This window comes from Strigops habroptila, chromosome 6, assembly GCF_004027225.2.
Source record: "Strigops habroptila isolate Jane chromosome 6, bStrHab1.2.pri, whole genome shotgun sequence".
NCBI lineage: Eukaryota > Metazoa > Chordata > Aves > Psittaciformes > Psittacidae > Strigops > Strigops habroptila.
The window spans coordinates 67124866-67144504 of NC_044282.2; the positions used below are offsets into that span (position 1 = coordinate 67124866).

Here is a 19639-nt window from a genome sequence, read left to right on the forward strand (position 1 = left end):
GATGCCCGCGCAGCCCCACGCGCGGGTACGGGCGCGGGCACGGGAAGGAGCCGCTCTTACCTCCGGGCTGGCGGAGAGCGACGAGCGGGCGGGGCCTCCTCCGGCGCGCGGCGGTGACGTCACTGCCGGCGCCGCCGGGCGTTGCAGCACGCGTGTGCCGCGGCCCCTGGAAACGGGAAGGGGCGGGACGGGACGGTGGTCACCGCGTGCGGCCGGAACACCGGTGGCGGGCCAGGTGAGGTGGTGACAGCCACTTCTGCCGGTAACAGCAAAAATCGGGCCCGCTCTTTTAAGGCGGAAAACGTGCTTTTCGGCAGGCAGCTCGTTTAGGTGGAGGTGGTAAACAGCCGGCGTGTCCCAGCTCTTCCCAAACGCTTCCAATTGCTTCCTGGGAAAAGGAACGCACAAAATGGTTTTAGAGGTGGTCCTTTAGCGCTAGAGATCCCGGTTTACAGGGAGGCACCCCAGCGGGACGGCAGCAGTTCTGACAGATGGCACATCTTCACTTAGTCCTCGAAGGAGAGTTGGCTTCTAACAGCATTATTGGTTGTAATTTCTACTGTGTTTCTCCTCAATATTTCAGCAAATAAATATGGGTTCAAAATGCAGTGGATTAGTACTTCTGCACTGCAAGAGGTTGCTGAGTGGAAGACTGCACAAACACAGCTGTGGCTCCCAAAGATAAGATCCGCATTTTACAGATTTACATTCTGATAAATAGTAAAACAGAAGTCAGCATCCACATCAAAAGTATTGGTATTACTAGCCAAGGACCTCTTTCACCTCCCTTCTGTTCAGACCTACAGCTGAAGCTTATTGTAAGTCAAATCTGCAGCCTCTCCCCTCCAAGGCAGATTAAGATAGGATCACTGGAACTTTTCAGTGTGGTTGAAGAGGGCCTGTTCTCAACTACAGGTTATGCAGGAGCGCATGTGGCTGATTAAATTGTGGCTAGCTGCCTGGAGGGAGTGTGCAGAGCTGGCTTACTCGGCATCAGGGTTTCTAGAGGAAAACAGGCCCAGTCTGAAGAAGGACGAGGTCAAGGCTGGAGAAGGGGGAAGAACGTATTCATAGGGAGAGCAGGACTACAAGTTTGGGGTTTTATCTACCTTGAGTGCATTTCCCTGTGCCTTCAATGCAATTCAAAATAATTGCAAAAGTAAGCTTCCTTTTAATAAGTTGGTTTACATCTGAGTGCTATCTTATGTCTCTTCTAATTAAATCAGTATGAACTGCAAATGAGAGTCTCCCTACTCCCAGTTAGAAGCATATCTAAAGATCTTCAGATGGAGCAGTTACTTGTTTACATCTTGTCATCTCCTTTTCCTCCTGGAGATGTAGAGGTTTAGGGTTTCAGTCTCAACCAAAAATAGCTGCAAAAATAATACAAATATTTTTTTCATAACAGAGCGTTGATGAAAGCAGCAAACAAGGGGATTCTTTAAGAGTCAGCTGTATGTGGGATGCACATATGGATAGTAGAACGTCTGGGTTAGGGAGTGATACCCTTATTGTCTGTTATATTTTAGTGTAATAATAAAATGTTTCAATGAATTTTCATAACCATTTCTTATTTTCAAAAAACACAGTCTTAATTATTTTTTCTTGTTCATTTTTACTAGAACAGCTACAGAATTATGCACTGTAGGTTAAAGGGAATTTAGGAGAGATTGTTTGTTTCAAAACATAAAGAAATGCAACAGCCTGAAGGGAAGCAGAGAAATAGCGAGACATGCACTCCTAAAGAAAACAATACTTTGCACTTTCAGTGCTCCAAGTGTTTATAAGGACCTCGGAACACTTGACATATGTTTAGTTCATTCTTACCTCAGTATTCACATGTCACAGGTTGGGAAATACAGAGAGGGAAGTTGATTAATAGACTAATTGATTTACCAAATGTTAGGTAGACATTTCTGCCAGAGTCTTATTTCCTAAACCAAATATTTTGTTTCAATTACAAGATCAAAGGAAAATGTGACACATGCAGATCAATGTTCAGAATCAGCGAACTCTGTTTGTAGAAGATTGTAACCACGTAGAGCATTAATGCAGTACAGGTTGTACTCGGAGAATTTCATGATCGTACAGTGTGGCTCTCTGTCTCCTTCTAGTGGTTTACGTTTGTTATAGATTGGCTTCTGGCTCCAAACTAATACAGATTTATACTCCTGTTCAGTTAACCGGAGTTCCTATACTGAGTGCCGAAAGCCTTGGAATTTCTTGAGGCAGTTCACTCTAGGTATATAAGTATTCCCTTTTTGCTTAAAATGGCTGCATTGCTTGTTCGGTTTTCAAGAGCAGAGAGTGAGGAGTTAAGGATTTACATTTATCCCAGCCAAAACTTGATTGAGATACAGTTCATATAATTCAATTGTTTTGTCTTGGTGCCACTCTGAAAATATATTATGATTTTATGTATGGATATCTGTGAAAAAAATCTATCCAAGAAAAGCTCTACTGCCATCTGGTATTTAATAGAAGCCACTTCATTTGAGAGGCCTATGAATGATTGTTGATTTTCCTCTATCATTCCCAAAATAACAGAAAACAATCCTGAATATTTTCCCCAAAGTAGTCAAAGTGCCAGGCATCCTTAATGTAATTACTCCTTTGTTGTTATTATTATAAGATACTTATTCATTGTACATTCTATATATTGACTCATGCAGAGTCAGTGTTCTTTGCGGAGTAGATGTGGAAGCCAAATCCTGTAGTCTGGACCCCACTGGAATCATTATACCCTACAGCTTGGGTGATGCAGAGCACCACAGCCTGACTTACAGATCAGCTGTGGCAACTCCAACTCCCAGGAACAATGCCACTGAAAAAGCTTTTGAAGATGCTTTAGATAGAAGATAAAAAAAAGCCTAGATTCTTCCTCTGTGAATCTGCTGTGAATACAAAGAAGGTTGCTAGAACCTGCTTGCAACAAAAGGGTTAATAAATCATTGGCAGCATAAAAATACAGACACTAAAATCAGACCAAAAGCAAAAGGTGGTTGTAATAGGCATCTATAGTCATCCTAAGGGAGAAAATGAGGCAATAGAATTGCTTTGTCTGCAAGTCCGGCTTCTTCTGACACTAATCGCTCTTTTTGGCCTTAATGTGAGCCTTAATGTGAGTCTTAATGAGAGCAGCAGAGATATTTCATTAAATAATTCAGCCTGTCTAAGTAGACACTTTTATCAGGTGTCCACCTTATATAAGCCCTTTCTGGCAATTACTGGAAAGCCAGTACATCCAAGCACAGAAAACATTCCCTTTTATTCCGTCAGCCTCTGTCTTAAACCTCTAGAGATTCAGCAACCATGCTGAAAATGCTAAACCAATGCAGACTTAAATGAGATCAAATCAGTGAGAGTACAGCTACGTTGTCTTGAAACTAAACAGAGGAATTTTGTGTTACCTCTGGTCTGTCTGTAGCCTGCATTTAAAATGTATTTGTCTAAACTTGAGCAACATCACATTTGAAACTATTTCAGGAGTGAGTTAGTCTGCACCAGTGTTACCTGAGCTGCAGAGCATTTCACAACAGTTCCTGGCCAGGTATGTTTGAAGTCAAGTTATGGCCAAGATCATTAAAAAGCAGACTATGAGACAGTACCTTTTAAAATTCCAGGTCAGAGTGAACAGACCAGTTTGGGAGGCAGTAGTGTACGTAGTACATTTGTGTCCGAAGGACCTCAGCCACACTGGGCGTTTCTGAGATAGGCATTTTGTGATTGTGAGGCCTGTTTCTTTGCAGTGTAATTAATAGATTTCACTGTGATGTGGGGGCAGACCAGCAAGTTACCAGAAGAGGGTGTAGCAGGAGTAAGCTGAAGCATGAACACCCATGTGCTGACCAGTACCTGCCTGCCTACGTGCACTTGCCACTCAGTGGAAGAGGGGTGAGTATCTGATGTTTCCTTTGGTATGTCAGAAGACAGACATTCACAAAAGGACAGTTACTGGCAGCTTCCTGGCTCAATGGCATATTTATTGTAACTTATGCCTCTGCCTGTATTCTGCAGAGACCAGATATATGCAGGGAGCAGGGAGGCAGGGCGGGAACAGAGATTTTACGGTGATTTATTACAAGGCAGATGGTGAGTCCAGAATGAGAGCCCAAGATATCTGGCTGCCAGGTTTGTGTCCTGCCACTAGATAGGGTAAGAAGAGGAATAGAGTCTTGAGGCTAACTCACAGGAATGTCTCACATCTTCAGGAACTAAAAAGCCTGTAGCAGTGACACTTAGGACAGTGGAAAAGAAGAGTAACCTCCAGAATCTTCCATCTTGTGATGCAGTTTGCTGGATTTGGGGACAGCATATGTGGCAGCATAAGCCCAAGTGAACTTAGACTCACCTTTCAGTTAAAAAGTGCTCTGGAAATGTCTTTTTTTTTCTGCACTCAAATTAAATTAGAAGGGCTTTAAACCTACTAAACAGACTCTTTTCCCTTTTGAAAATATAACATTTCTAATCAAAATACAGATGTGAAAGTACATGGAAAAAGGAAACTGAGCTTGATGTAGCTTTGTTTTAGGGAGGAAAAATAATATAATTCAATAAGACTAGCTTAAACCCTCTGATTAAAGCTTTTTTGACATAACAGATAGGGAGGGTGAGATCTACACTGAGATAAAGATAGTTAGTACAGATCAAAAGGGCTTGTGTTCATGCCAACTAGATTAAATGACAGGATGTGGTGAAGTGCTGGGCACCATATCTGGTTACTTTACATACATAGCTTTATTTGCTGAATGTAGATATATCTATTAGGTTATATGCATTTATATATGGAAACTGTAGAAATAAATTGAAAGCAATCTACCATGTGTAGAGTATTTGTTCTGATACTGTTTTAAGATTGCATTTCTTCCAATTAGTATGTAAAGCTGTAATTTTTTATAGCTGTCTCACTCACTATGATTGTGGAAGTAAATTGTATTAGAAGCTGAGGTTTGTTTCTAAATGCATTAGCATTCCACCATTCTTACTTATTAGCTTCTGTGCATAAATTCAATAGAACCATGTATTTCATACTCCAACTTCATTTTAGTGGGAACCTTAGGACAACTTTAGGAGTAAATTAAACTTAGGATGCAAATTGCAATTGTAATTTAAAAGGGGTTTTTTACATTTATTTATCTGGACATGGCCCCTGAAGAGGCAGGCTACGAGACTGGAAGGCTCTTTGGTCTAACCCAGTATGGCTGCTCTTACGTTTCTCATACGCTCTACAACAGCAGGATGTGGGAGGAAGGGAATGTGAATGTCAGGAAGGGAAAACCCTGCCGGATATGAAGATGCCACGGGCCCATGCCACTGCGCACTTCTGTAAGGCAGCAGGGTCTATCCCCCACATCTGCTGAACAGGCCACAAAGTCCCGCCTGGTTTAGATATGCCAGAAAAAATCACAAAGGAGAGATTCTGTCATCTCTGCAGGAAGATTGATGACTCAGAAAATGAAAGGTTTAGCATGGGATGCAACTGAACTGAACAGATTCGATTAGTTGCACTTACCTTTTATTGGTACTTTTCTTTGTTACTGCAGTGCTGCCTAGAAACCTGAGGCTCACAGTGCTCCAAGCTGGAAATACTCCTAAGAAGATTGTCTCTGTCTCAGAAATCTTAAACAATAAATAAAAGACAAAAATTTAAGAGATTAGGAAGGAAAAGCCTTTACTACACAGAGGACATCACTAGTGTTGGATTATTTCTGGCAGACAGATGCAGGATGGGCTGGAGCAACATCCCAGCATAATCACAGAATGGTTTGGGTTGGAAGGGACCCCTAAAGCTCATTTAGTTCCAATCCCCTGCCATGGGCAGGGACACCTTCCACTAGAGCAGGTTGCTCCAAGCCCCTGTGTCCGGCCTGGCCTTGAACACTGCCAGGAACACGGCAGCCACAGCTTCTCTGGGCAACCTGTGCCAGTGTCTCACCACCCTCATGGTAAAGAATTTCTTCCTTATATCGAATCTAAATCTCCCCTCTGTCAGCATAAAGCCATTCCCCCTTGTCCTGTCACTACCCTTTTAGTCCCTTGTAAAAAGTCCCTCTCAGATTTCTTGTAGGCACCCTTTAGGTACTGGAAGCTGCTGCAAGGTCTCCTGAAGCCTTCTGTTCTCCACACTGAACAAGCCCAACTCTCTCAGCCTGCCTTCACAGGAGAGGTGCCCCAACCAGAGCCAGAGAAGCTACAACTGTAGTGTAAGAGGTGTATGGTTTTATTATGCTGTGACATAAGGAAGAGGGCAAGAGGGTGAAGCTCCTTTAGTGCTCCCAGCAAATCTACAAATAAGAACAACTTAAGGCTTTGTGCCACAGGTAGTTATTCACATCTGTGCAAAGTGAGGATAAAGCAGCATTTCTATGCTGACGGAAATGTTCACACAAAAAATCAGGTCCTCGATATTTTACAAAACACAAGTATTGTCCGTGGTGGATTTTCACGTAAGCAGCCTCCGCTTGTAAGAGAAGGATCTGGAAGCAGTGGGGACTTGTAGACTTAACCAGTAATTTACTTGAAAGAAAGTAGTTTTAACTGCAAGACTGGAACAGTCAAACAGTGGGCAACTGATACAATGTAAGCTGGTAATCAGGCTGAGCTACTGTTTCTGAATCACTGACACACAAAAAGGTCCCATCGGGTCTCAATTGCTGTGCAGTTCTGAGGGCCTTAATGCCTTCTGCAACCCACACATCCTCTGGCTTCAGAGAATGTCTTAAATGTTTCATAGCCTTAAAATCCCAAGCAACCCAGGAGAGCTTGCCTGTGCTTGTATTATTTATGTTGCTGATGGGCTTTTCATAGTGATGAAAAACTTTCAGCTTCGCTGCCATGCTTAAGAAGGTCAGGGTGTTACGTTCTGATCAGGAAGTACCCTGAGAGGCTGGCAACCTTGGGTGGCCTCTTGCACATTGACAAGAGAGCGAGAAGCCATTGGTCTGGGATGGGAACCCTAATTTGTGCCTTCTGCACAGACTGTTTTTACTGCCACACTCAATAGAGGAGTGAACTTACAGGTACCTTCACATGGTTCTGCAGCTCAGCTCTCTCTGCACATTCCCAGGTCTGGAGATGGTGACTGAAGATTTACTACCATTGTGGAGGCAGAGGAGTACAGGCAGGAGGAAAGAAGATCTTTTGGAAGTAGAGAAAACTGTAGCAGACACATCTGTCCCAGAGGCTATAGCTGTACTACTAAGCTAAACAGGCTTGTTCTCTGTTTCAGAGACCAATTGGCATAGCTTGTGACCACACTGTTCAATGGAGCTGGTCTCCAAAGCAGGGCTGCCACACACAGGCGGCCTATTAGGAACAGCTCCTGCTCATGCTATAGCATTTACTGAATCACACCAGCAAGTTACTGGACTAGTTGCTAGCTGGTCCAGAACAACTAGTAAAGAGTGTAACACTGAAGAGTATTATAGGGAAAAGATACTCTGTTGTGATCCCCTTTGCTGCAGGATCCTGCAAAACTTCCCTGCCTTTTCACTGACAATTGCCAAATACAAACTACCTGCACAGTTACCTTGCAGGGCTGTAATCTCCAAGGGCTCGTACCAACAGTGAGTGTCAAATATTTCACTATATTGAAGTGAAAGAAAAAAAACCTGATTTGTAATAGCTGGGAATTTGGGCAACACCTGGTAAAAACCAAACCACCACCACAGTTGTGTCACACGTACCTATATTCTGGCTGCAGTCATGCCCATAAACAGGGGTGGTTTGCACAGGAAACAAGCAGTAGCTGCCAAGCAGATATACTTGTTGAATGTGGTCACTCACAGTAGAGCCACTAAACTCAGTAGCACATTCCATTCCCTGGCCCTGGGCAAGGCAGGGGTTTTCCAGAGTGCTCCTCCGCGCTGTGTCAGAGAGGATTTGGCCCTGGGCATTATGATTTTATTTAGAACACACTTCTGCAGGGGACAGAGGCAAGGTGTCAGTCTTGAGCAAGAGGGGAAAGGACTATAAATAGAGCAGGCTAGGCTGCCACAGGCAGCTTTTGGTCTGCTTAAGTTTCTTGTTTAGCCTGGGAGAAGCAGAAATCCAATCTGGTGAGGAGATGCAGCATAGTACAGGCACTAGCAACAGCTTTCTTCTCCAGCCAGTAACTGTCTTTCATTTCCTAGGTACACAGATACAGCCGCCTGCCCTTCCTGAACAAGGGCAGCACGACCCTTCACCCGTGCTTCCCTCCTGCTCTCTTTGCTTTTTGCAAACTTCTGCTATGCAAACCATCATGTATTTTCATCAAACCAACTACTCATGAGGGAAATGCATTCCTTGATTTTCAAAACAAGTAAAATGAATCCCCAAATTAAGTACCCAGACACTTCAGCTTTTTGAGGTCCATGGAGCTTTAAGAAGTGTTGTTTGTTAATTCTTGCTCTAATTTGTATCACCATCATGTAGGCTCACTACGGGCTCTCCCTGGAGTTGTTGATCTAACAGGTATTTTTGCTGCAGGCCAAGTACATAATAAAAATACCACCAAGAGCTCAGTCCTGCACTCAAGAATTCTTTGTTTTCCCTCACAGGTACCTATACTGAGAGCTTTTTCTGCCCTTACTCTGTGCTTGACTCACAAAGAAACCGTATTTCCACAGATTTCCACTGCCTCACATACCTTTTGGGGAATATACTTTATTTACAGCACAAAGCTAATGGGGGCCATCTTTGAACAGTGCATTTTAGACTCAAAGCACTTGAATTGATTCTTTGAACTCCACACTCCCAGATTTTCAAAGCTGCAGCTAAGATTTCGTTCCCCCTATTCCCTCCTGCTGGGATGCACCCGAAGAGGGACAACATTTAAAATTATTTCAGAATATGCTCTCAGCATTACACTATGCACACAAGCAGATGGGATTACTTGTGTCAAAAAAAATCATATACTAAATATTACACTTGAAAGCAAACCGTCAAGTCTTAAGGAAGACAGCTGGATCTCATAAATCTTTGCCTTCCACCAAATATGTAGCCCACATCCCTTGAAAGAGCACTTGCAGGCCTCTGTACATCTAACATGCTACATAACCTGTCACTTGCTTGCCAAGCCAAATTTCAACTTGCACGTACACCTGCACCAGAGGTTAGCACAGCACGCTCTTGACAGATGGTCAGTTCTCATTAGCTCAGGGATCTTGAAATTCTGGGCTCAGCAGCTTTGGAGCCAGCTCACAGCACTGGGAACCCCCCTCACCAGGGCATCCCCATAGCTCTGGCTGTGCTGGGGCACCTTCGCTGTGTCAAGCTGCCAAGCAATATGCCTCCGTCACAGGGAAACAGATTCCCACTAGTCAAACCTAAGGGCTGCTTTACTGCAAGTAAGCTTTTGTAGCAGTTTCATATACCTCCCAGTTTATTACTATTGGCTACTATGCTTTCATCCCCGAGATAGAAGACTAAATTTGAAGGGAGACTAGAGCTGAGGATCAGTAACCTACTAAAACCGAGGACTTCCAGAGACACTTTGAGTTTATGGTCAATTGCAATTTTCCTGCTGGCCCTGCTCTGCTACACAGGCATTAATGATTTCTCCATTCCAAAAGATTTAAGGTTTAATAGCCTGTGAGCCTTTTCTACCCACAGGTGGCTGCTCTCTTTCTCCTTAGCTGGTTTAATCAATTAAGATACCCAGGAGTTAGTAAGGACAATTTAATCTCACTTGTATTTATGTGGAATCTTAGATGAGAGAAGTCTAAAATCTCTCAGTCCAAAGTTTGTCACTTCATGCTTTCCAAAGCAGAGGTGATTGACAATACCCAGGCAAATTTGCATCCCATTTTCCTTTTGTGATTAAGCTCTCCCAATATAATTTTTCTGGCACAAGCTGTTATTTGGAGGGGCTGTGCTTCTACATTTTGGGAAGCTGTGATTTCTTATTATAAATAACTGTAATGCTGTAGTAGCATAGAAGTATAGCAAGGTCCAGTTTGAATCCATCAGCACATTTGGACCTTTTAGACCTGCCCTACCTTCTAATATGGGACTTGCTGCAGTAGAGGACTCAGCAATCCCCAGCAAACTGAAGAGGCAGATAGCTTTGGTAAAGGTTTCAGAGCTATTCCCCAGCATGCTGCCTGAGGACATCACTTAGTACCAGGCCTGCATGTTTGCCATCTCTCACTATCTCATCCCAGCCATAGTGTCACCTTCCTGCTACAGCTCCTCACCTCTCCTTTCAGCCCAGGTTCCCCTTCTACTTTCAGTAGTCTCTGGCTTCCACACTGCTTCCCTACTTCAACAGATAGTATTTGGCCGTTTCCTCTTCCTCCTGCACCTTGCTTGGACGCCAGTTGGTGGCAGGACCAGAAAAGACATAAGGCTTTAGCACCTCTCTGCAAACCAGCCTCTAGTTTTCAGGAGCAGTCCCTAGGTTAGGATTAATACAACTCACCTGAACTTGTCAGATAAGAATTCCTCATTCCAAAGTCGAAGAAAACAGAGCTTCTTTGCAAATGGCCCCACAGGGGTTTTTTTGTTGTTAATCTGGACAAAGCCAACATTTTCCCATCACAATCTGGTTTCAGAAAAAGTGAAATACTTTTACCTGAAACTTGCATAGGTCAGCAGAAATCTAATACCAGACAAAGATGTGACAAGTGAAATCATTAGAGCTTACCGAAATTCAGAAAGCCCTCACCATACATCCACAAATGGAGGACAGTAGCTGTATGTGCCTGCTAAAAAGAACTGGCAGCAGCACACACTGGTAAAAATCAGAAAAGAAACACATTGGAGAGAGGGGGAATTACAAAGTGAAGTTCAGGTGAAACTATGGTAACAAAGCTCCTCTGTGACATCAGGTTTTGAAGAAATACTGAATCCATTAAAAAAAAAGATAGGCTACCTTCTAAAGTTTTTCCTGATGGAGGCAAGTTTTAGTGACTTTTGCTGTAAAATAAGTTTTGTCTAAGTACTGCACACTGTTCTTGTAAACTTATACAAGCACATTCCTTCTCTAAAGCTCTGGATGTTTGAATAATATACTTTCTGTTCATATCAAGACAACACTCTGTATAATTTTATTTGCAGAATACCAAGTTGTAAACAGATATAAAAACAACGGAACATAAAAACTTGTTACAAAACCAAACTCAAATAATAAAACGGTGCATTTTGCTCAACACTTTAATTTCAATATGATCTTCAATAAAAAGCTTAATCCATTAAACCTGAATATTTCAGCATTCATTATAGGATTCTTTCATACAGTATAGAAACTAAGTCATCTAACAAATGCTCTAATTAATATAGCCAATAACACAAAGAGTTTCTGTGATGGAGTATATAGCAGTTTCCATAGCATGAATGCATATGGACAATACTATATATAAAAAAGCCAAACTATTTAACAAGTGTGAACAGATTTGCACTGTGATTAAACTGAACACAAACAATTTAAAGTGATTTCTGAAATCACAGGTTGAGCTAACACAAAGGCACCTTTTATTCTAAAGGTAAATTCACATTTCTACAAGGTACAAGCTTTGTGCCCAGGCAACTTCAAGTCATTGCGGCACAATAAGTCAGACAACTCTCACTGCATATATCTCAACTTTCAATAGAAAGATCTGGTTTCTATTTCTTTAATCCAGTTTTAATAAGGGAGAAATTAAATTAGGAAGAGGAGGGTTCTCCCTCCCATATTTACAGGCTGCAGACTATTCTGCTTTCTCTTCAGAAATTCAAGTTTTCCTGTCAAACTTTGTTAAGCTTTGTAACTATCAGTACCCGCAGAGTCTGGTCGAAGGCACCACAAACACACAGTCCCTTTTTGTCAGGGCTCCAGTCTAGGCTAGAAATAGGCTGCGTTGACAGAGTCACATTCTGCAAGAGACTGACAGAACCTGCCACCCCCATCTCTGCTCCTTCAGAATCCTTCTTCGAGCGCTGGGCTGGGTACTCACTGGCAATAAGGAAAACAAAAACTTGCACTTAGAATTCACTGATACAAACACATCATTATCCTCTTTATTTTCAAAAGAAGGGTTTCCTCTGTTCTATAGATAAGGCAAATAAATGTCTTAATAATAATGAATAATCACAGAATCACAGAATGGTTTGGGTTGGAAGAGACCTTAAAGATGATCTAGTTCCAACCCCCTTGCTATGGGCAAGGACACCTTCCACTACACCATGTTGCTCACATCCAGCTATACCCACACTGCATACTTAGTAAATATTTCATGAAAGAAAAAACGAGGCAGGAAGCCTCATTTGAATTGAATCCTGACAGTTCTCTCCTATAGCCCTTCATTTTTCAACTGTTTGGCTTTTGCCACAGGCAAGAAAATTTTATCTCAGCTATCCCTCTGAAACAGCACACCTATTTCACTGCATTTAGGATGACTGAATTATCTTGCCATGTAATGTAAGAAGACGTAAACATAAGAATCATTAGAAGTCCAGGCTTTTAATGTTCTTCTCAGACATAACTCCTACCATGTGAGAATTTTAAGAACTCAATTTTTAGAACTCAATTTTCTTCCATTTATCACCTTGTTAACCAAGGATATAATTAGATCTTCATTATATTAAGAAAACTGTCAAGGGTAAAATTCACCTGTGCTGTTGTCACAATCTTTTAGGGATTAATTCAACATTCCAGATCAAGTACTGACCCCAAAATTACCATTTCTACTGCATTTGTAAGCAATAATTTTAACTAGATATTCTGAGGTTGGAAGCATGACCCTAACTTGGCATTTTTAGGAAGATTCTTTCTTAACACGTTAAATGGCTGGTTTCTTATTCCCCTTGTTGCCGGCTGGAGAGTGATCACTTACTATTTCCAGAGATGAAGGCTCCCAGCTCCTCCACTTGTCATAAATATATCTCTGTTCTGTGGTAAGTGCCGAACCTGCCAGATGGTAGATTTTTGCACCTAATAAAGAAAAATCAGTGTTGTATAGAAGTGATTTACAGATGCAATTCAAATGGCAATCACTTATATGAAGAGAACCTGGCCTTCTCATGGATACTGGAACATCCATCCTGAGGTACCTTCCCTTCTGCTGGCCTTGAGACCTGCTGCCACAGGAGCGGCCAGTTCCCACACAGGAGAAGCCAAGTCAGGCCTCCAACACACCCTGGTCTTCCACAGGGATAAGGCAGCATTCCTACCAAGGCCACCACTCACTAATACGTCAGCTTCTTCGGGACTGGCCACATAGACAAGGGTAGGGAGAAGTAAATTGGCTGTGTAAGCATGTCTTTTGGAACTGCTCTGGAACTACAGGATTGCCAGGCTCTTAGGGGACACAGACACCACAAGGTTAATTTCACTCTGTGACATCTCTTAAAATCATTACTGGAAGTGAATATACTGCAAATAATCTACAATTCCAATTTACATCTTAGCCAGGGCACAGCAAGATCACATAGCAACAGAAATCACTTAGGGGAAAAACCCAACACACATACTCTGACTTCATGCATATCTGTCTGCACATGTCCAAAAGCAAAAGCTTAAATGCAGTGAATGAAAGAAATGCCATTTTCACATTTTGATTATCACAAACACTAATTCAGTAAATACTTTTGTGTTATCTAATGAAAGCACTTCCAACATCTTATCTGCTTTGAATGGTGGTATGGAAAATGTTAAAGATGTTAAGGTGAAATTCACCTTTGTCTATTTTAGGCATTCTGGAGAACTTCACCAGAAAAGACCCTTTTCTCCAGATTTATTATCACTAGATTGTGTTCACAAAACAAAACAACAAAAGAAATCCCACCACAACAAAAAACGCCCTGTTTTATAAAGAACTTAAACTAACCAATGCAGTGGTCACAGATGGAGGAAAAAGGTTATAAGAGTTCTCCATATTTAACAGCCTGCAGGCCACTAAGTCTCTCCAATATATTCTTTCACTCACCCTCAATATCCCAATCCAAAAATGCTTGGTTCTGAAGAAAAACAATGATTTCTGTGTCTCATATGAGCTCTAGCGACTGCAGGGATAACAGTGCTTGCAGAGGGCTCATGTTTTGGGGGGATATATTTTAAGATTTGAATCTGCATGCTCATCACAATTTAATATGGCCTCCAATAAACATGACTCCCAGATTAGGGGCAGAGCTGAGTGCACAGAGGTGCAACTGCAACAGAACCCGGAGATGCCCAAGTATCAGGTTATAAAAGGGAGGAAACCTGGGTGAGCGCTGGCAGCTGATGCACAGGAGCCCTTTCACTGCTGCATTAGGGGCCACACTAACCACGCTGCCACACAGCTTGTGCCTATCACAGGGGCATTATTAAAGACAATAGTTTTAGACTTGTAGTTCTTCAACAGCAGATACTCAAAATGTTTATCTCTTATTAAGAAATCCTGTCTCCCCATACCTTCTCTGAAACAGAAGCAAAACCTTTGGTTGGATGCTGAGTTCTCATATCGAAAACATGGAATTTTCCCTCAAGTGACGTGGCCACCAGCTTGTTCATATTTACATCTTTTCTGTCAAACTCCACACTGCAAACCTGGAAATATAAAAAAAATACATTCAGCCTTGAAGTTTAGCCACTGCTAAAAAAAGGGGGTTGGGGGGTAGGGTAGTTATGCTATTTGTAAATATATATTAATCATTGGTTATTTTTACAATGCCAACATCACCAATTTGGAAATAATAATCACCTGAAAACATGAATCCACAGAAAAATACCCCATGCTATCCAGACCAAAAATTTGAGGGGTACAATTTGCTGAACCTGCATAGGACGATGAAATATATTTTTATGGTTTCCTTACCCCATTCTTTATGTTGGTCTCCCATCTTAGTGACATGGTTTTTAAGTCAAACAATTTAATATCCCCATTGTCGTATCCAGCACATACAACACGTTCCTCTTGATTGTAAGCATTGCCTGGACACAGAGAAAGAATTCATCAGAATACAGGAACCTTCTTTAGTCTGCAAACTTCAGACCTCTTAAACCTGCAATTTCAACTTACAGTTATGTCAGAAAAATATTACTATTGGGGATACTAAGATTTAATGAACTGGCTCGTTTTCAAACCTGAAAGGCAGAGAAAAATATAGCTTCAAACCTGGCAGCCTGTTTCTTTTAAAATATGAACAAAATTCTTGTTCCCCTTGCCAAGTACTGCCTAAACCACACAAACTTCTGCACTTGTACACCTACATAAATACATTCCTTCTTTTAAATCTTTATCTGCTCTAAGCCATGCTCCCCAGACAGCACCATGGCACCGGAGCAGAAAGTGGTTCAGCAGTTCCTTAGCCAGCCTCTAAAGCATGAGCTATTAGTGCAGACACAGACTTGTTGAGAAGCCCTGGGTGTTACCATGGCATCACTAGACAAATGCAGAAGCCTGCAAGCAAAAACTCTCAGCTGACAGGATCAAGGAAACACATCAGTGTCTGACAGAAGTTAGCCCAGAGCACGTAGTTCAAGATGAACCTGGCCCTGGCTCAAGCTTCAGTAACTCAAAATAAATTGAAGAAAACATGACTGCACTTTTTTCTCCATTCATCAAAGCAGAAGACAAAGATATCAACAGCAGTGAGCATTAGAGTTGCACCTTCTTGCCAGGGAATGTCGTGTCCTTACTATCAATTTTGTAATTATAATCCATGCACTTATTAGCAGTTTGTAAAACTTACTCCCTGACTCTGGAGGCAAAAATGGAGCTAATCCAGAAACACCAGCTGGTGTAGGACACAAGCAGCTTGTTCTCTCCAGAAGAAAAATACAGAGCACAGATAAAGCATCGCTGTTGTCTTTAGCTCTTAGCTTCATAGATCTTCTCTTATATCAATGCTTTAATGTTTGATAGTTGAAACTACTGTGCAACAGCGATTGGTTCCCTGTGCGCTGCAACATTTACGTTCCTTCAGGACCATGCAGCTGGAGATACTGTTTTTACATTCCTAGGCATAGAAATAAAGCTTGCACAGCTTGTCAGTGAAATCATAGAACCAGCTGGGTTGGAAAAGACCTTCAAGATCATTGAGTCCAACCACAGACTATGACCAAAGGTGATAGGAGAATGAGCCCAAAACCCAACTACCACAAAATCAGCTTCTTTTGGGAAAAAAGTAATAAAAATTTAAAAACATATAAATTCAACAATGCTGAAAAGCAAAATGTGCTACTTATGTGCCCATACCAAAAAAAAAAAAGCTATTCCATAACATCCTGAAATGCTTTGATAATCATCAAAGCACAGTCATATTAGAGGAAGGAATGGTTATAGTCTGATACGTTACCAAATGCTACAGTCCAGCAGTCTCTTTTGCTCTCCCCCTGCACAGGTTCCATATTAGCAACGGGTGTATCTTTCTGTCTCGGGTCCCACACCTTCACAGTTCCTGGGAAAGAAGGACAACGGATTTTGTGTTATGGATACACTGACACATTGCGTTCGTCTTCCCAGGGAAGGCCTTTGCTTTTCAGCCTGATCATTCAAAACACAGGAGCATCTCTCTCTTTCAATTCCAGAAAGCCTGACTGCATTTAGTGGATTCAAAAAAACCAACCAACCAAAAACCAAAACCAACAAACAAAAAAATAAAGCAAAAGTGTTGGTTAAAGACGTATTTTCTCTAGCTAACATTTTGCATTTATTCTACATTGTATTCTTACTGTCTCAGTGACAACAGTCTCTTTTGCTTATCTGCAGCTTCTAAAAGAATTAAGAGGAAATTTGTCCCAAGCAAGATTCATAGGACAGCATAGGAAGAACTGGGAACTAGTTGCAACAGGTTTGTAACTAGTTCAGATGGCAGACTATGCCCTGCCATCAGAGTTCTCAGAGCAACTGAAAAGACTTTCAGAGTTCACTAACTCACCATCTCGACTGCCAGTGACAATTTCTGGTGCACCTTCCCCAATTCCTAAGCCACCTACACCATCTATACTGTTTATGATTTCCTTATGACCTTTCACAGAATACACTGGTATTTCAGGAGCTTCTAAATTCCTAGGCAAGAAAGAAAAAGAACAGATAATACAGCATTTTCCTTGACACTCGGGATTTGTATAAAAATGAGAGGAAATTGAGCACAAATTATATAAACTCAGATTAACAGTGGGTACAAAATATGGGTATCACCACTAAAAACCATGAGTCTCTGATTCCTTCTTTGGCTACTGCTTTAGACTGGTCCAAATGTTTTTGCTCAGTTCTGGACTTCCCTGTTTGTAAAGGCAGTTGTGGGATTCACCACAGCAAGAACCAGTTTTTATGCTGGGCTCAATATGAATCATGCCACAGATCAAAACACTCCAATTAACTTTACCCTCAGCAAGTATACAAAATGACTTTGTTCACTGATCCCCACCTCGCTCTAACTCCTGCTCTTCAAATTAAAGTTGCATCCAACTGGGGGTTTCACGGTTCTTTGCCAACGATTCCCATCCTTTGAGAATCCTTCAGAATTTTATTCTAAATTTCAGCTAGTGACTAATCCATGCTGCTATTCCAACAAAATAGAACCAACAGTTCTTTGTCAAGTGAAAGATACTATTACTATTATTATCAATAAAATAACAATATAAAGAACAACCCCTTTCTGACCCTATAACTTAATTTGTGTAAGTAAATTGATTATCAAATAAAACATACAAATAATTCAGGGACCTGAAAAAACATTTGAAGCTTCAAAATTAAAAATCTGTTTTTAATCTAGACATCAAATTTAGGTTATTACACAGGTTAGGTTATTGTATAGGTTACCTTGTTTGTACTCATGCATCCATTCAAAGCCTCTTTTCAGAAGAGGACCGAGCAGAACTTTAAGAGGTGTTGTCGCTGCGCACAGAAGATGCCAATGGAACAGCACTGAATTAAACCACTGTGCAGAATTCATGTTGACTTACAAAAAAGACATGGTCCAAACACAGTAGCCAGCAAAGCTGAAGACCAGATCTCAATGACATGCAGCACAGACAGCATCTTACATAAAAGCCAGCCACACACAGAAACATCGGTTCAGGCATGTACAACATGAAATGAAAAAGCTTCCAGAGAATATCCATGCTTACCATATGTTAAGGTTTCCACCAAAATCTCCTGTGGCTAAGTATCTTTGCTGCAGAGATGTAGCACCAAAAGTTCCACATTTTATAGGTTTAGCCTTTTCAATCTTGTAAAAAAAGGATACATTCTGTGTCAGCACATGTGCAACAACAACACAACCGCAGACCCCGGCAGCAGTTCCATGAGAGTCCAGGGGTGACAGATTTCGGTGACATGTACATAGGATATTTGGGGTAAAACACAATGGAAATGCTATCAAAGGCAAATACACTTTGTGTTTATTTCTTTGTGCGCAGAAGAGACTCCAGTTTAATAGTCTTAAAAAACCAAACCAAGCCAAACCTGCACGTCAGCTCGCTAATGATTCGCAAATACAACGCAGAGGGACCCCAGAGCCCCACGGGTACACAAGGACAGAGAGAATTAAGCCGTTCTTGCAGTTAATCCATAGCAGCATTGTGTATGCACCTGCAGTGCCTCGGCCCTACAGACCCACAGCTTATTTGCTTGTGCCTTAGAGGTCTCTATGGACCTGAGACGTTGTTACCCCCGAAAACCAGTAAATCCTCAAAGGCCAGTTTGAGTTAAAAATCAAAAAAACCCCCACAACAATAACAACACCCCCCCCCACCTCCTCCAAACCACAACAAACCCACAAGACAAACCATCCCCCCAAAAAACCCCAAAGCAAACCCACAAAACCAAACAATCAAATCCCCCAAAACCAAACACAACGGGAGCCCAGAGCCTCTGGCGTTCCCTCTAACGCAAGCCATGACAACAAGCCAACAAACGCACGCCAGCCTAGTGCGACATGAATTACAGGAGCAGCAAATTCAACAGGCAAACGGGTCCAGTATCGAGGTTTATCCTTTATTTTTTTTCCCCGCTAGCTCTGAACAAGCGCCTGCGCCTCCCATCCCAACCGGGATCCGGGCTGGCGCTGCGGCCCCGCGGCAGGGCCTGGCGGGCCTCATCCCCGCAGCAGGGATCATAGAACCAGAGAATCACAGACCAGTTTGGGTCGGGAGGGACCTTCAAAGCTCATCTAATCCAACCCCTCTGCAATGAGCAGGGACGTCTTCAGCTAGACCAGGCTGCCCAGAACCACATCCAGCCTGGAGTGTCTCCAGGTATGGCGCATCCACCACCTCTCTGGGCAACCTGTGCCAGTGTTTCACCACCCTCATTGTAGAGTTTTTCCCCATGTCCAGCCTGAATCTCCCCTCTTTTAGTTTAAAACCATCACCCCTCATCCTGCTAGAAGTCTCTCCCATCTTCCTACAGGCCCCTTTCAAGCCGAAGGGCCGCGGTGCGGTCCCCGCAGCCCCCTTCCCTGGACACCGCCCGCTCCTCGCGCCCCCCCTCCCCGCTCACCTCCCGCAGCAGCGCCACGCGCCCGCCCCGCAGCTCGTACAGCTGGATGACGCCGGTGCCGCGCGCGGCGCTGCCCAGGCAGAGGAGGCGCGCGCTGCGGGGCACCCACTTGCAGTCGAACAGGGTGTAGCTGAGCGGCTGCTGCACGTGCGCCACCAGCTGCGGCCGCTCCAGCCCCGACGGCACCGACGACATCCTCACACACCCCGCACCGCACCGCTGCCGCCGCGCACCGCCGCCGGCACCGGAGG

General features: G+C 42.7%; 2 protein-coding genes and 1 long non-coding RNA gene across 7 annotated transcripts in view; 1 reads left to right on the forward strand and 2 right to left on the reverse strand.

Moving 5' to 3' along the window:
- C1D (C1D nuclear receptor corepressor) overlaps positions 1-18036 on the reverse strand; it is a 32396-nt gene extending 14360 nt beyond the window's left edge. Inside the window, exon 1 of one of the 4 annotated variants that reach the window (XR_003992111.2) lies at positions 61-132. Coding sequence is in view for 1 of the 4 variants with exons in the window: in XM_030491129.1 (XP_030346989.1) it covers positions 18017-18019 (3 nt within the window). In the remaining 3 variants the exon portion in view is untranslated. Of the gene's footprint in view, positions 1-60; positions 133-10402; positions 11366-18016 lie in introns of those variants that run through there. The other 3 variants (XM_030491129.1, XM_030491134.1, XM_030491130.1) reach the window with 3 other exon arrangements.
- Positions 122-5652, forward strand: LOC115610089. Of its 2 annotated transcripts, XR_003992113.1 has the most exons (3): positions 122-235; positions 3785-3894; positions 5544-5652. It is a non-coding gene; the product is annotated as an uncharacterized LOC115610089 (long non-coding RNA). The 2 variants fall into 2 exon arrangements; XR_003992112.1 differs by lacking the exon at positions 122-235 and having other exon boundaries at positions 3371-3894.
- WDR92 (WD repeat domain 92) lies at positions 11550-19638 on the reverse strand. Its single transcript, XM_030491124.1, has 8 exons — positions 19389-19638; positions 18017-18117; positions 16822-16952; positions 16240-16341; positions 14757-14872; positions 14354-14488; positions 12795-12892; positions 11550-11914 (listed from the first exon to the last, which is right to left on the reverse strand). The coding sequence occupies exons 1-8, from the start codon at positions 19581-19583 to the stop codon at positions 11707-11709; spliced, it is 1086 nt and encodes a 361-aa protein (XP_030346984.1). The 5' UTR covers positions 19584-19638; the 3' UTR covers positions 11550-11706.
- Position 19639: the final 1 nt, after the last annotated feature.